The 17,238-nt window shown below is 37.3% G+C and overlaps 1 protein-coding gene across 1 annotated transcript in view; it reads right to left on the reverse strand.

The window, feature by feature from the left end:
- Positions 1 to 17,238, reverse strand: part of LOC122809635 (NAD(P)H dehydrogenase [quinone] 1-like) — a 363,133-nt gene that overhangs the window by 19,628 nt on the left and 326,267 nt on the right. The window contains exon 5 of the mRNA XM_044081272.1: positions 16,024 to 16,125. Coding sequence (XP_043937207.1) covers positions 16,024 to 16,125 — 102 coding nt within the window. The remainder of the gene's footprint in view (positions 1 to 16,023; positions 16,126 to 17,238) is intronic.

Consider the following 17,238-nt stretch of genomic DNA (forward strand, 5'->3'; position numbering starts at 1 on the left):
TCATTTTATTTATTTGTGTATTTGTTGATTGAAATTGAAATAAGTAATAAATAAATACATTTCATTTATTTATTTACTGAAATAAATAGATAAATAATAATTACAAAAAAGCAGGTGACAGCATTCCACATTCATGGATAAAGGAGTACTCAGAGATGTATAAGATGCATCCTACATTGATTAAATACATTTCAGTGACCATAAAAAAGTGAAAAACCACTTTGTAGCTAAGCCATGATAAAGGACAAATTATTATCCCAGGGACTAAAATTCAAGTTTTTTTTTTTTTTTTTTTTGTAAGGTGACTATCACCACTGCTCTTTTGCCTTGCCCTTAACCTATTAAGCTGTCTGCTTAACAGATTAGGTCATGGTTGCAATCTGGCTCCCAGAAAACAATCAAGTATAAGACATATCTTCTTTTTGTGGATGATTTAAAACTGTATAGCTCATCAGATGAACAGCTGAAAACACAACTGGAAGTGGTCAGAGCTTTCTCAAATGATATAAGAATGCCATTTAGTCTTGATAAATGTACAAAAGCAACATTTAAAGTAGGAAAGCTGCAGCACAAAGAAAATATCAGTCTGGGACAAGAATGTGACATAGAGGAACCTGAGCAGCAGGGAGTGTATAAATATTTGGGAACTGATGAAGGATCAACAATTAAACATGAGCAAATATGGATAAAACTCAGTAAAGAATATTTTAGAAGGCGAAAATTGATACAAAAAATAGACCTGACATCTAGGAACAAAGTCCAAGCTATAAATCAATTTGCTCTTCCTGTTCTAACATACAGTTATGCGGTGACTGACTGACCTCAGAAGGTATTGTTTCAGTTGGACAGGAAAACTAGAAAATGCTTCAAGCTTATCAAATGATCTGTAAAAATCAGTGTTTACCACCATTTATATAATAATTGTTCTGAAGGAGGTATGGGCCTCCTCAAAACTGATTACATGTACAGATCTGCATTCGAAGGACTACATACATATCTGCTGACTTCATCAGACCTAAACACAGTGAATGTTTTGAAACATGAAGAGAACAAATTTAAGATGACTTCCCTGCTTAGTTTAGCAGAAGCATATCGGTGTCGACATGAATGGAAACCAAATCAGAAGTAGACAAATATCAGGCAGCAACTGAATGTGCCAAAAAACTAAAGAAAGAATAGACAGGTAACCATTGCTTAACATGCGGGATAGGTTCTATCCATTGAATGTTAAGTGAACACTGTATACTTTACACTGTGCTTCACTTAACATCCTCCTGCACAATATCCAACTGCATTTATGTCTGCTTAACAAAGTATGGATATAAATGTTGTCAGACTTTGTGCAGCAGGACATTAAGTGACACACACCTGTAAGAATAAGGATCAGATGAGAAGGCAAGACATGTGAAAAAAGCATACATACAGTTACAAGTGCAAAAACTTCAAGAACAACCTCATGTCGATCAGGATCTCATGCAGGAATGGTTAAGGAGAAGTGAATTTAAACCAAAAGATGAAAGGTTAATAAAGGTTAATATTAGCTGCTCAGGAAAGTGGACTACATACATGTTGGTTTACAAAGTCCATTGAACATGTGGGAGAAAAAGACAAATGTAGGTTCTGTAAAACAAAACTGGAAACAATTGCACATCTTGTTATTGGGTGTGATACACTAATGACAGAGAGCCTGTATACTGAGAGGCATAGTAATGTGACAAGACTGTTGCACTGGGGATTGTGCAAACATGACAATACTGAAGTAGCTAAGAAGGACTGGAAACATGAACCACAAAGCATTATAGAGAATGATGAAGTTTTGTACCACATGGGATTATCTATTACCAACAGTTCATAAAATAGATGCAAGTAAACTAAATATAGTAGTCCATGAAAAGAAGACAAAAGTAGCAGTGATCAGTGAAATTGCTGCACCCAGTGATTACAGTGTCTTATGCACAAAGAGAGAGAGAGATAAAGTCATAAAATACCAGGATTTGCAGGCAGAAATGAGGGCAATGTGGAGGAAAAATAACCAGATAGTTCCAATAGTACTAGGAGCAATAGGTCTGATAATAAAGGATTTACAGTTGTATTTAGATATGCTACCGATACATGTAATGTCATATGATTCGCAGAAGTCAATTCTTGGCACACTCCAGGTGCTGTGAAGAGCACTTTTGGCTAACATCAAAGACTGAAACAATACTAATTTCACAAACTTTGATCACACTTTGAATTAGGAATGAGTTCCATTCCCATCATGGTATCAAAGAAATTAAACCAAGCTACTTCTGTCAACATATTTTGTGTATGGCAACATCTCATGCCTTTGCTGAGGGTTTCAACCACTAATGCTTGCTATTATTACTATTAGTATTATTATCATCATCACTATCATCATCATTATTATTATGCAAAATGTATATCCAAATATACAGTAAACTTACATGCACATTTGAGCCACCAAACAATAGATGAAGAAAGGAGAAATTAAACCCACACCCTGGTGGAAAAATATAACAGACATAGTAGAGGGGACATTCTTAATTAGTTATCTACACTGACCAAAATTATAGTTTGCATCCACTTTACTATTCAGAAATGAGATCACAAATGTTATATAATAAACCCACCATTCTTTATTCTCTGTTGCTTTTTTAAAAGCTGTCTCGCTATGTTAAACTCCTTTAACATAGCGAGACACTTTGTAAAAAGCAACAGAGATCTTGCTTTCTCTGTTGCTTTTTTCAAAACTGTCTCGCTATGTTAAATGGGTTTAACATAGCGAGACAGCTTTAAAAAAAGCAACGGACATTCTCCGTTGTTTTTTTTAAAGCTGTCTCGCTATGTCAATCTCCTTTAACATAGCGAGACAGTTTGTAAAAAGCAACGGAGATCTTGCTTTCTCCATTGCTTTTGCCCTCAGCTCTAATGTACTGTGTAAGCATACGCATGCGCAGTACATCAGAACTGCTGCAGAATACCAGACAGCTGCAGGAGGGCAGCAAGGAGGCATTATACAATGCCATTATTTAAGAAAAGTAATTATTTTTTTCTTAAATAATGTCATTGTATAATAGCAGTAACCATCTTCTGGGTGTGGATAATGCTGGATTTACCCACGGTTGTCTTTGGCCACTCGGGCCGCCTCGTGACCAAACCACACCAACCATGGGTAAATCCAGCATTACGCACACCCAGGTGTGGGTTATTGCTATATTATTCATGAAGACCACAAGTAATTCTAGTGGGATGGAATATAATGTTTTGTAGCCATGGTAGCTAAGTAAGCATTTTGTTTACCCCATATCATCATTCAAATCCAACAACAAATTTAAAGAAGAATGTACCTGAATACCCCAACATAAGTTGATTTTTGAATGTCTATTTCCGCCAACTATACATTTGTGGGCAAGGCCACTGATAGTAAAAGAGATTAGTTTGTGGCCTTGTACAGTAATAACATAAATAATTGTCTTTGTAGCCCAGTAAGCATAGCCTACATGGAGAGAAAAGAATTGCAAACAATCTTTTTAACTGGAATGATGCATTATGCTATGATCTATGATTTGCATAAGTTCTATTATACATAATTAACCATTTATCTAATGATATATTAATCTTGAGTTTTTATTTGAGTCTTGCAGAGCATTCTATTAGTTGTTGTAGCTTTAATTTATATACATTAATGACAATGCCAATATTTTCTTCTTGAATATTGCTGAAGATCTCATAGATTCATCTATTACATGAGCACAAGAGAAACATCATTTCTTATACATCAACTGTATACATTAACTGTATAGGTAAACATTAGTGAATATCGTTTAATGTATTCCTTAATTCTAACTATGTAATGGATTTACCTGTTAGTAACATAAATATAACTATGACACAAAGTGCATACAAGGTAAAGAAAAGTATTAAAGAATTGGAAAATGGCTTAGAAGTTCAGACGGAATGCATTAGCAAAGGGGATTATGATCAGTTCTCCTATCATAAACAGGAAGTATGAAGTGCAGTGTTTACGCTCCAATATTCAGAAACAGACAAATCAGTTAATCACTACTATTACATGAGACCTGATGTTAACAAATGTTAAGCATCCCCTGCTTAACTTGTTAAGGGTAGGTCTCACGCCAGGCAGTTAAACCTGCTAGTACTGACCAGCAACGACAGTGGTAGAATAAACAAAAATATATATTTTACCCTGCTCTCTGTACCAGTAATGTGTCCCTGACTTCCTGTTTTAAACTTAGAAAGTAGCTAGAATAACAGGATGTGTGTTCACCTGCATTTTCTGAAGAATAGAAAGTCTGCAACTCAAATGTATGTCATTGTTTAGTAACTTCAGTTCTCACAGATTTGTCCAAAAACAAAGTTTTTCTGAGGAACAGAGCAAAGATATGAAGTAAAAATCTGGACATTCTTTGAAAATCCAGACCGTAGAGATGCATGCAAGTTGGAGCATTTTTTTCCCTGTTGCTATTAAAACATGGAGCGGATAAAGTTCCATGCACTACAAAGAATTATGATCGTGTCTGTGAAGCCCCACCTCTTGGCCAGTAATTAAGCAGCTTCAGTCCACACCACTGGCAACAGTGGGGGATGTTCACTATGGGGATAGCAGGTACACACACAGTATTTCCAGATGCAGCTCTCTGAATCAAGCACAATTTGCCTTAAGAGCATACAGGGAACACAGTTCGTCTGGGGCTGATTTCTCCCTCATTCTCCAGATCTCCAATAAGACTCCCCACTGGCACAGCTATAAAGTTGAGATCTCAGCTGAGTGTCCAAGCCAAGACCTCCCGCATCAAGTGCAGTGTTTACGCTCCGATATTCAGAAACAGACAAACCAGTTAATCACTACTATAGCATGAGACCTGATCTTAACAAATGTTAAGCATCCCCTGCTTAACTTGTTAAGGGTAGGTCTCAAGCCAGGCAATTAAACCTGCTAGTACTGACCAGCAACGACAGTGGCAGAATAAACAAAAATATATATTTTACCCTGCTCTCTGTACCAGTAATGTGTCCCTGACTTCCTGTTTTAAACTTAGAAAGTAGCTAGAATAACAGGATGTGTGTTCACCTGCATTTTCTGAAGAATAGAAAGTCTGCAACTCAAATGTATGTCATTGTTTAGTAACTTCAGTTCTCACAGATTTGTCCAAAAACAAAGTTTTTCTGAGGAACAGAGCAAACATATGAAGTAAAAATCTGGACATTCTATGAAAATCCAGACCGTAGAGATGCATGCAAGTTGGAGCATTTTTTTCCCTGTTGCTATTAGAACATGGAGCAGATAAAGTTCCATGCACTACAAAGAATTATGATCGTGTCTGTGAAGCCCCACCTCTTGACCAGTAATTAAGCAGCCTCAATCCTCACCACTGGCAACAGTGGGGGATGTTCACTATGGGGATAGCAGGTACACACACAGTATCTCCAGATGCAGCTCTCTGAATCAAGCACAATTTGCCTTAAGAGCATACAGCGAACACAGTTCATCTGGGGCTGATTTCTCCCTCATTCTCCAGATCCCAATAAGACTCCCCACTGGCACAGCTATAAAGTTGAGATCTCAGCTGAGTGTCCAGGCCAAGACCTCCAGCACCGTCTCTGTCCAACCAGTGCTTCATGTCTCTACCTAAGGAGCTGATACACATACGCTTTGAGGTTTGATTTACACACACACACACACACACACACACACACACACACACACACACACACACACACACACACACACACACACACAGACACACACGCACACACACATACACACACATGGGAAAGGCTGGCACAGGTTTACTAGCTATGCCCCCTTCTGCCCAGACTATAAGGTATTTATGACTGCCACGAGACACTCCTGCCAGCTACCTTAAAGCTCTTCCAAGGGTACCCAATATACTGAGTAAAATAAATATTAATACAAATGGTAGTTTGACCAAGAGCAAGGCTATTAGGAGTGGCCCACACACTGTCACCAAATAAATATGCAAGTTCTCTCTAAACTTAAATATCTCTACAAAGGTCAGCCACAATGAAAGGTTTAAATATATTTAATAATAAATAATAAAAGAACAAAAAATACTAAGTATATATTCACAGTGACATCTGACTTCAATCCCACATGAAATATTTAAAATAACATTGAAGGACAGGCTCAGACAAATAAAGAAAAAACAATATCTAAACTAAAACAAGAAGCAAAAATCCACACCAAACAGGAACCCCAGTAGCACCAACGAATAAATATCCAAAAACACTGACTGAAGCAAAAATCCACACCAAACAGGAACATCTAAACTAAGTTTGACTATATTCCTGTCTGTATCTAAGAGAGTTGCTGTTCCCTACTTACTTAATACAGCAAGACAGATGATGTGGTGAATGGTCTTTCTTGTTGTGAAGACAGAATACAGAATGCTCAGTCTCAATAAGAGACATTGCAAAATATCTAAAATATTACTTCTCTGATAGCTTGCAGAATGACATCACTTCTGGTCATATGATTTCTAGTTCCCATGCAATACCCCTTTGCTGGAAGCTGGCAGGATTTATCACCTACCTATAAAAATACACACACACAAGGACTTTTGCTTAGATCTGTGGCAGGTGCTGGAAGTCATAAAACAACTTCATACATCCATGCTTCCAGAATAGTAATTAGTTTACCCCAAAGACAATACAAAAAGCTTCCTAGTACAGACTTTGTGTCCCTGGCTGCACTGAAACATGTGAGATAGCATATTTATGGCCTAGCCCATAAATTGATATAATTTCAGATATATTTTAAAGTTTTCTAGACTGAGCTTAACTTTCCAGTTTCCTCTTTAAAAAAATATACATTTTAAACAGTTATAATAGTGCATGTACATTTCTGTTCTCTCCAGTAGGGCACACTGTTGATATATTTCAAACCCAAGCACTTTGCAGATACCTTTCCAACACAAAAATCTGTACAAATCAGTTTGATATAAACATGGCATACAGTTCTAATGCATTTATAACACAAGCATCTTGTATAAATCAATTTGATATTCACAAATGACATATAATTATTTACAAAATTCCAGTTAGCTGTACTGGCAGTACCTCCTATCATCACATTGTCTCCGATCATAAAGTTTAATTATTTGTTCTTGATATGCATGTCACAATTCACCTCTCAAGCTTTGGTTGATAGGCATCCCTTCCCAAATGCATAATAAGAGGGTTATGACTGGTGACCCGATTATAGTCTTCCATGTTATGTGTTTCAGACATGGATGAAAATTCACTTTGAGACTGAAGCTAAGGAAGGTGAATCTTGACATCCATGTTGAAAACACATAACATCCCGGGTTATGATCAGACAGACCTGATCATAATTATTTGTACTGCATAGAGCTTTAACTACTTTCATGCAATACAGAAGTTAGAAGGAAAAAATGCTGTAGTACCAGTGAGTGTTTTACAGCTTAGAAAGCCATATTACACTAACTGCTACCATACAGAGAGCAACCATCAAACAAGAGTATCAGGAAGCAGTAAATACTGCATTCAGACTTAAAAAAGTCCAAGTGAAATGATTAATGGCTTTCTGCTACACTTCTTTTGTGGCTGTTCAGCACAAAAGCTTATTAAGTACCTTTGTGTCATCTAAAAACTGCTTAAAAAGCTTATCTTTTTACCGGTATCAGAACACTACCAAAGTATTCTACTGTTTTTTTTTACATTTGCAATTCAACTGGTATACTTCTTCTTTACTGTATCATAAAAAATAAAAGGTCTATATTACAGTGTCATCAAATTCAAAAATATTTGAATTACCACATAATCTTTCAAACACAGCCTCACTAAAGCAAGCTCTGTTTCAATTCAGTCATGTTCTTTTACATAATATAGGGGTTCCCCCTTCTCCATAAGAACTTAATGACACACCTCTCAAGTGTACCTAAAAAGTCCATGTTCCTCAATGATCTATATTGAAAGGGTCTGTCACACATTCAGTGTTAAGCATTTGTTAACTGATAGCCATGGTAAATAAAACTGAACCATATTAATTCATTGACTGTTTTTATAAGTATGAAGTAATGCCTTTTAACCATCCTATGAGCTTCCTAATTGAACTTGTTAGTAAGTCCATTTGTTCTACATTATGAGAAGTATTTATTGTTCTACATTCTGGAGAATGAAGGTTGAGTGTTATGTCTAATGAAACCCCTTTTAATATTGTCAATCCATGTATCAGTTTGTGGGATTAACAGCTGCCTTACAGGAAATGCAAATAAAGGTAACAACATTTTATTCATATTTATAGGACCCAGCAGTGAAAAGAACCTAACATTGCATAAGTCAGTGTACTTGCAAGTTGCACTTAGGTACATAGTATAAGTAGAAATAATGATACCCATTTGTTAACCAGACAGGCCCAGTGGAAACACAGTCCATTTTCATAGGCAGCCTGGAAGCAATGCCTGGTTAAATAACTTGCTCAGGGAACACAGTAGGCTGAAGTAATCAAACTCTGTACCACAAGAACTACAGCTCCCAAGCATAACCTCTACACCAAATTCCAGTTACACCATTGTACCATCCACTGAGTCCTGACATTATGCAGCATAATAAAAGTCTAGATATTAAAACTTCTGCATTGTTGATATTTTTTCTTATTCACCATGATTGTAACAATTTCTGGCATGTATCACCAACCTCCCAGAGTTATTACAGTTAATCTTAAACCTAACTGTATTCTGTAAGTCCTCAAAAAATATGTTTGATCCAAACTATCTTTTATGAGAAATTAATATGTGTACTACAACCATCAGCTTATGCTATAATGCACTCAGGTAAAACATTATTAGTTAGCCTAATACATTTTGGTCACAAATATGGCAATTACAAACAATAATGATGGTAAACACAGGTAGTGTTCTAAGGTAATGTTATGATAAAGTTTTCTTTTGGGTGATGTAATAAAGTTTTCTTTTGGGTTACTGGACATGTGTGACAGTTTTATCTAAATTGAAGTTTGTTCTAAAGTATAGCCAAACAATTCACTTATGTTGTACTAACAAGATCACAAAAAGTCTGAAATAAGTTATGTCTACAGGGGTCTACTTCACAAAAGCGAAATCCCATAATATCGACTTTCAAATTACCAAGACCATAATACCAAAATTCCCACATGCACAAACTTCCACATGCATGAATCCCACATAGCTGAAAAGTAATGGTTATAATAGATGAGTCTGTAACAGTGCCGAGAGGACTATAAAAGGAGGGCCTGTACTTTTAAAACATTGTACCACGTACTGAAGCAAACATGGCTGACATGCAACAGGATGTACCTGGAGTGATCAGACAGATATATAGAACAATAACATCTCAGAAATGCAAGGAAATACTGGTTATCGATGGGTATTTGTACCATTTAGAACGTTACAGGGATTCCAGATGGTACTGGGGCTGTAAGTATAAATGCTCACAAAAGTGCAAGGGCCGAGCTGTAACAATGTTGCTTCCCACTGGTGATAGGTTAGAAAGGTCTGTAGGTCACCATCATGCAGGCGATCCGGGAGAAGTTGAGAAATATAGTGTGTGTCATCAATTGAAGTTTAGAGATGAATACAGCCGAGATACGCCATGTTTACTTGTGCAGGATGCAGTAGCAATGACTTCCCTAGACACCATACATAGCCTACCCAATAGGAAAGCCCTCTTACAACAGATAGGTCATGTGAGATGCAAAATGTGTATGATAGATAGTAATGAAATACTCACATTGCACAATAAAGACTTTGACATGTTCCCATTGAAGACAGGGTGTTTTATAAGCAAATATATGAACGATCCTGCCACAGATAACACAGTGCTACTATTCATAGCACTCAATAACCTGTATGACATGAGCCAAGCAAGCATTTGGTTAATGAATGGAACATTCTTCACTAAAGGGGTAACCTGCCGATAATTGTATAGCTTACATGGCTTAGTGAAGTAATGGTACATACAGCAAGGCAGTACCGCTAGTACATTGCCTAATGTCTAAGAAATCACTAAAGGCCTATAATTATATGTGGCATTGCTTATTTCATCTCTTGACTGAGCATGGATTTCTGGTTGATGTTAAATATGTCCTATGTGACTTTGAAATTGCTGCAGTAAAGAGTGTGTGGCTTAATGTTCCTGGTGCTCAGTCTAAAGGATGCCTCTTCCATTTCAGGCAGAACCTTTGGAGGAAGGTACAGGCTTTGGGATTGGCATCCTTATATAACAGGGATCCATCGTTTCAATAATCTGTCAAGTGTTTAGCTGCTCTTGCGTTTATTAAAGAATGTGAGGTGCAGAGCACATTTCATGCTCTGAAAGAAACATTTCCGATAGAAGGTAAAGAGCTCTTAAAATATTTTGCAGACTGGTATGTCTGTGGCAAACTGCGGAAGTTTAACACATGTACTTCCTCATCTATCAGGTTCCCACCACTATTTCCCATAGCTTTCTGGAATGTGTACGAGTTGAACCAGCTATTTCTTCCTCGTACACAGAACTCAGTAGAGGCCTAGCATAGGCGGTTAAAGTGTTTGTTGGGTACTAGAGGTACCAATTTAAGTGTGGTCATGTCAGCATTGGTGAAAGAACAGGACCGTGTAGATGAACTTAGAGTTCAGATGTCGATTGGATTTCCCCCTTCCCCCAAGAAGAGGAAGCTACTTATGAGACATGAACAATTCCAAAGAGAGTTGGTTAATAAGGACTGTTACTCTGCCCCTGAATTCATGAAGTCCATAGCAAAGCTATTGCAAATGTAGCTGCCATTTGCACAGCTCACTAATACTTATGCCCAGTATTGACTGTGGTGGTGGTTCTGCGGTAGCATTGTTGTCTCACAGTAAGACGTTGTCCTGCTCAATTCTCAGCTAGAGCGTCTTCTGTGTGGAGACATACGTGAATGGGCGTACCTTCATTGAAGGTTGTGCGTCAGGGCCGGCAACTCGGCATGTAAAAATCTACTGCCAATCATTAGTGGACCGGAGTTCCACTGTGGTGACCCCTAACCGGGAAAAGCCAAAAGACACAACAACAACAACTAATACTTATGCCCAGTCATCTAGTGGTGGTGAATAACAAGTGAAGCGGTCAGTATCGGGATGCGATTTAGTTTGTGGAATTGATGTGAGTTACACAGGTATTGTTGTAATGTGTATGTCATTTGGACTTCACATGGGTGATGGAGGTACTAATGGAACAGTAGTTAACATATGAAGTGACTATGTGTAATGCCTGTGGTGATGGTATGCTTATCTGCATATGGATGTCTTGTAATGTGTGAACCATGGTATACCTGATGTTATCATTGCACTACATACTACTGTGAAAGACATATTTAGACAGGAGAGTGGTGTACATTGTGTAAAAGTGTTAGCATTATCAAGCCTCATTAATTCCGTGCATGGCCTACTGATATACTGCTCTGGTTTGGGACTGGGGAAACTATATCCATTATACGTGGTATCAGTGCTGTACTTATATCAGAATTCACCTACTTATGCTAAGTATTGCTGCTTGGAGGGACGGTGTATTGACATGTGCCTAGCTGCTGATAGAATGCATTCCTACCATGAATATTATGAATTATGTCTGCAGGAGAGGTACATGTAATGTCAAGTGGGAAGTGACGTGTAGTTCAATTGCTTATGGTGGTTTTCACTGAGTTTATGCATTACGGTAAGACACTGTGTAGGCATTTTTAACACGGTTATTGGAATTGTGACAATATTTTGTTGTTTATGCACAGTACTGTTTAGAGCTGGAATCTTTACAAGAGCATATCGGGTTGATTCAAGGTGTATTGCGGACATGTACAGGACCTGCTACATCTGTACTATGGTTGAATTTGTCAGGATTATGGATGTCGGTGATTTCACAGTCAGTGTTTTGAGATTCCGTGCATGTGGAATTTCGGTATTATGGTCTCAATATTTTGAATGTCGATACTATGGGATTTCGCTTTTGTAAAGTAGACCCATCTGCAGCTAGTAGGATATGGCATTATTATGCTGAATGTACCCATAAAGACTTACAAAGTCATAGGCATTCAGAAGTCATGTAGTTTAAACACTATTATGTTCTAATCAGGTCATTTACATACATCCTATGGGCCTCCATTACAGGAGGTTTAAGGTATTACTCAGTGAAGACTCTAGTTTGACTGAGTCTTTCTTACACTTTTTATTGAATGCTTTATCTTTGTAACCCTGTTGCCTTTGCTTGGATGTTATTTGGGATAATTTGCATGCACCTTAATGATTATGGGCATCAGTCTGGGTTTTAATCCTTGTGTTTCCAAAATATAGGCAAACAATCCACTTATGGCATAATGAGAAGATCACAAAAAGTCTGAAACATGGTTTGTCTACAGCTAGTAGGTTTTGGCTTTATTAGCCTATATTTACCAACAAAGACCTAAAAGGTAAAAGTCATAGGCATTCAGAAACCATGTAACCAAAACACTGATATGTCCTTAAGGAGTCATTTGGATATAACCCATAGGCATCTACTACAGGAGGTTTAGGGTGTTACACAGGGAATACATTAGCTTGGTTGAGCTTTTATGGCGCATGCGCACACACACACACACACACACACACACATATATATATATATATATATATATATATATATATGGATATATATATTCTAGATTATTATGCAAGTGACATGATTCAAATACAACAAGCATTTTTAAAGATTTTTGTATCTTTCTCTTAGTTCAGACTCAGAGCTTTTCAAAAATCTGTTTTGTTCCTTTTGTAGAACCAATAATCAATGTGATAAATGAGCTTGCTGAAACTCATAAATACTGCATTTATTTCTGAATTGTGATGCTCAATATCATGTTTTAATATTTCTGCTTCCATTTTCACACCCTGCAATTCAGCTGATTCAAGCTCTGTACTTAGACATCAGATTGCTCCACTGTGGTATATAACAACTGAGCTTTCTCTGACAACCATCGCCTCACAGTGGCACAAATGGACTTATCTACAATCCGCTTATGACTGCTTTGGTCTATTTCTGTTCAATGTGTGATATTTCTTGGCTGCTGGTTTTGCTGCTGCTTATTAATATATTGCCCTTCCATGTGTTGTATTGTTAATCAGACATTATACATAATTTTTTGGGGTTGTTCTTGTTGTCAAAACTTGTGCCTCCTTTACCAAAAAATAGACGTGAGTAACCATTTGAATGATCAGGACTTGCAATGCAGGTTCCCATAATGTGCAGCCTGAATGGCTGAAAGTGGACTTTCATTAACAAAGTCCAGGATTACCATTTTTCATAATATTCCCTTTTGTCTGAAGTATGGCAGTCTGAGAGCTGGTTTACAGTTTAGCTGAAGTGTCATTTCTGGTGACTGTGGCATCTTGCCAAAGCTGACTTGGTATGCTAGGGTTTCCAAGTATATATAGAAAAATGCAAAAGTACAAGTGGTTTAGCTCCTCAAAGCTCCTGTCCTTAGGTCATCCTTCCAGTGTAGTCATATCGATCGTATGTAGTAGTCTCATAGGTTAATGAATTACATTCATCCAAAAGGTTTGATTCATCTCAGTTCTTTATAAGATGCATCACAGCTTTTGGCTGTACATGATGAACAAAAAAGTTCTTACTGATTCCACAGTGAGAAACACTGATTCCCTACCAAGCTGGAGAAAAATAGGGTGACAATCAGTTGCCTTTCAGGTGCCAGGATCTCAGATGACTCAAAGGCTCTTAGGATCCTTTCACCAGACAAATATAACTACAACATGGTAGTTATCCATGTGGGGGTGAGTGTCTTGGGGTGAGAAACCCTGAGGGAGGTGCAGGGATATATGTCTGAACTTTCTATGCATGTCATAAATGCATGCAAGATCCTGATACTGAAAAGCATCTTCCCTTTTCCATGAATGGTTCCCTCAGTACAAAGTAAATATGCCTTCAATAATTGGCTAAATAATTGGTGCCACTCTTGGGGGTCTAGTATGTATCATCATGGAAGAAATAACTGACAGTCCTACTTGCTTTGTAAGGGAGGTCTACATCTCTCATTCAAAGGCTTACACATACTGGATAAAGCCTGTGTTGTCCCCACAGTGCCTTGTTTAGATAAAGTTCAGTTAATGAACATTTCAATGTGGAAAACATAGCAGTATCAAAACAATATTAAATTACGTCATTCACTCCAATGGAGATCAGGAAGTTTGCACTGCAGCTTCCAATGGGTGGAGCCTAAGCCTTTTGACAGAATCAAATTATGCCCTCACACTTCAAACAAATACTCATATATCTGGAACACTAGTGGTTTTGAAAGAAGTATAAATGGCAAACCCTTCAGCACAATCTATGCTTATAGTTATAATATTCTTTAGGTTCTATGTCTTAAACTACATTTTATAAGTCACAGTAAACACAGTACATTTGCAATATTTTGTAAACAGCTTAAAATATCTCAGCAACCGCTCAAGTTGCACACATACTGTTAGCAGCATTTTATTCAACTAGCTGAGAGCTTTCAATTAAGGCTAAGAGTTTTGTCTATGTTACTTGGTTGTTGAGATATTTATAAACAAGTGGAAATTATATCTATGTAAATTAATATCATAAAAACAAACAGTTAATATCTTTTTACCTGCAGTAGACAGAGGTCAAATATTAATGCAGTCGAGTGTGCTATTGTATAAGCTTTAAGATGAAAGCTTTTAAAACCTTCCACATACCATGGTTTTGGAATTATTTGTGCAAATATGAACAATCAATATTTGACACCTAGAGGCATCAGTAGGAGTTAACTACAGATGCAACTGGAGGCGTCACTTAGATGTGATGAGTTAAGATGGCTCTGCTCAGTGTCAGAAATCTAAACAACAAACTGCCTGACCATGAGACATCCATACATGTGCAATCATAAACATGGTTTAAAGGCTCAGAAAGTACTCGTTTAGCACCTATCATGCCTTCAGACCCAGTTGTGTCCATATTTGTTGTACAACTGTTACTTCTAAACAGATTCCCAGTGACCCACCAATGGAGATTATCAAATTCTAAATGACAAAACAAAATCAACTATTAATTTATCACCTGTTAAAGGATGCTTTCCATGACCCTGGATGTCCATGTAAGGTTCCTACACATCATGCATGACAAATAAGAACTCCATCACTCTCGCAGACTTCAATTACCTATCAGTTGACTGGAATACCTACAACTCCAATATGTTATATGCACATAATTTATTAGATATAACAACAAAAAACTCAATGGCCAGATTGTTACTAGTCCAAACAGAGGACAAAATATTCTTGATGTGGCACTTACAAATGTAGTGTCATTATACACAATTCCACTGGTAACTTCTTCTCTGAGTAAGTTAGATCATAAACTATTAGTCATTTCCCTCGCACTCCATGTATCTGGCAGAATGCTGACATACTGGAGTGGTACTTGATTGCAGTCTTTGTTCTCTGACAAGACACACAGTGTTGTGGGCTAAAGTCCACTGCCCTAGTCACCTTACCTTTGACAAATTCTCAGACAAAACTTCCAAAAGTCTGTTATTTCAGTGTTGAAATAAGCACAAATATTCCTTTTGGCCTTACTTGTTTTATCACACAATACAAATATATTTTCTGGCCTAGCTAGCTCAGAGGCAGTGTTTAAAATACAGAAATCCATTTTGGCAGTTTTGTTCTAGCTCTCTGTAAATGTTAATAAATCATAGTAATGTGTTCTGATTATGAATACAATTTTAATTGTACAAACATACATAAAAAACCTACCAGTTACATGTAGTCCAATGGCTTCATTGGGTATTTATTTATTTATTTACTGTTTTAATTTGCTCATTATTTATGGCCAGACATTAAACATAAAAGTGACAGAAAAATCCATATCTGTGTAAAGGGTAGAACAGTAGGTGCACATTTTTCTTAGTGCTTATTTCTGCCCTCAGAAACCTTGTTTTTGCAGATGGAGATTATAAATATATCATACCTGTAAGGGCCAGAGTACAACATTAATGTCACCATTGATTCCTTGGGGGCTGTACATAGTTGATGTGCCACCAGTTGTTATTGAAAGCAAAGCCTTCTTGTTCTACATAAGAAAAAAGAAAAGAGAAGAAAAAATCACAATTAGGGTACCCCTCAAATGCATGGAAGCCTCTGCAGTGCTTACCTTTGGAAAAACAAAATGTTTCCCATTATGCCATTTTCTAGTCTGTGCCCTGTTCCTGGATTCAAGAGGCCCTGACAAAACAGATTAGGCATTTCTCAGCACTTTAGAAAAGCTTTCACCCAACTAAATGGTATTTTCAAGTTTGACATGCAGACTTGGATGCCATCTCTCACTATAAAGCACAAAATATTTTCAAGTGTTTCTACATAATTAGACTCTCACCAGACTACCATAAATTATATGACAAAATGATGATTCTGACTATAAACATGAGATTTATCTTTCAGGAGGCTGCACACAGAAATAAAATGAACTTAACCATGAGGAACAAAATGAAATCAAGTATTTCTTTATTTATTATTTATTTACAGGGAAATTCCAACTGGACACAGGTCCGTTTTCAGTGATGGCCTGGGGAGAAAAGCTCCACAGAACAATAAATGAGCAGCAGAGTACATGAAGAACAATTGAATATACATAAATAGCAAATAATACATATTGCAGCAAACATTAGATATAAATACAATATGAAATATAGTAATGAACAGATATACCAATATCTCGCTAAAGACTATGAATAAAGGTAGGATGTATATACAGATAGTACTAAGCTCAAACAGATACTGTTGTAAACTCATATACCAAAATCTTATATGCAAATATTGCACTAAACTCAAACAGATATAAAGCAGAAGCTCCACATGGAGGTGAAACAAGCTAGAAGGGCTAATGGGATGGAAGGGGAAAATAGATGAATAAGAGAGGACACAGAGTGAGTAGTATATGTGGTAGTGACAGGAAGCTAGGTGTGAATCATTTGGATATGTATTTGGAGTTGAGATGAAGTGAGGTAGTAAAGCATGGTATAACAGGTCTGAGAGATTGAGTGAGGAGGGGGGAGGGTAAAGGGTGAGCCAGAGCCTGCAGAGGAAGGAATGCAATGATCAGATGGTATGAGGCACGGTGGCTACTGGAGGGCGGAGAGGAAGGGGAGGTAAAAGGAAGGTTACTAGTCAGGATTGATGCATGGGC

This window comes from Protopterus annectens, chromosome 8.part0 (assembly GCF_019279795.1).
Source record: "Protopterus annectens isolate FY-2018-M chromosome 8.part0, PAN1.0, whole genome shotgun sequence".
NCBI classification, from domain to species: Eukaryota; Metazoa; Chordata; order Ceratodontiformes; family Protopteridae; genus Protopterus; species Protopterus annectens.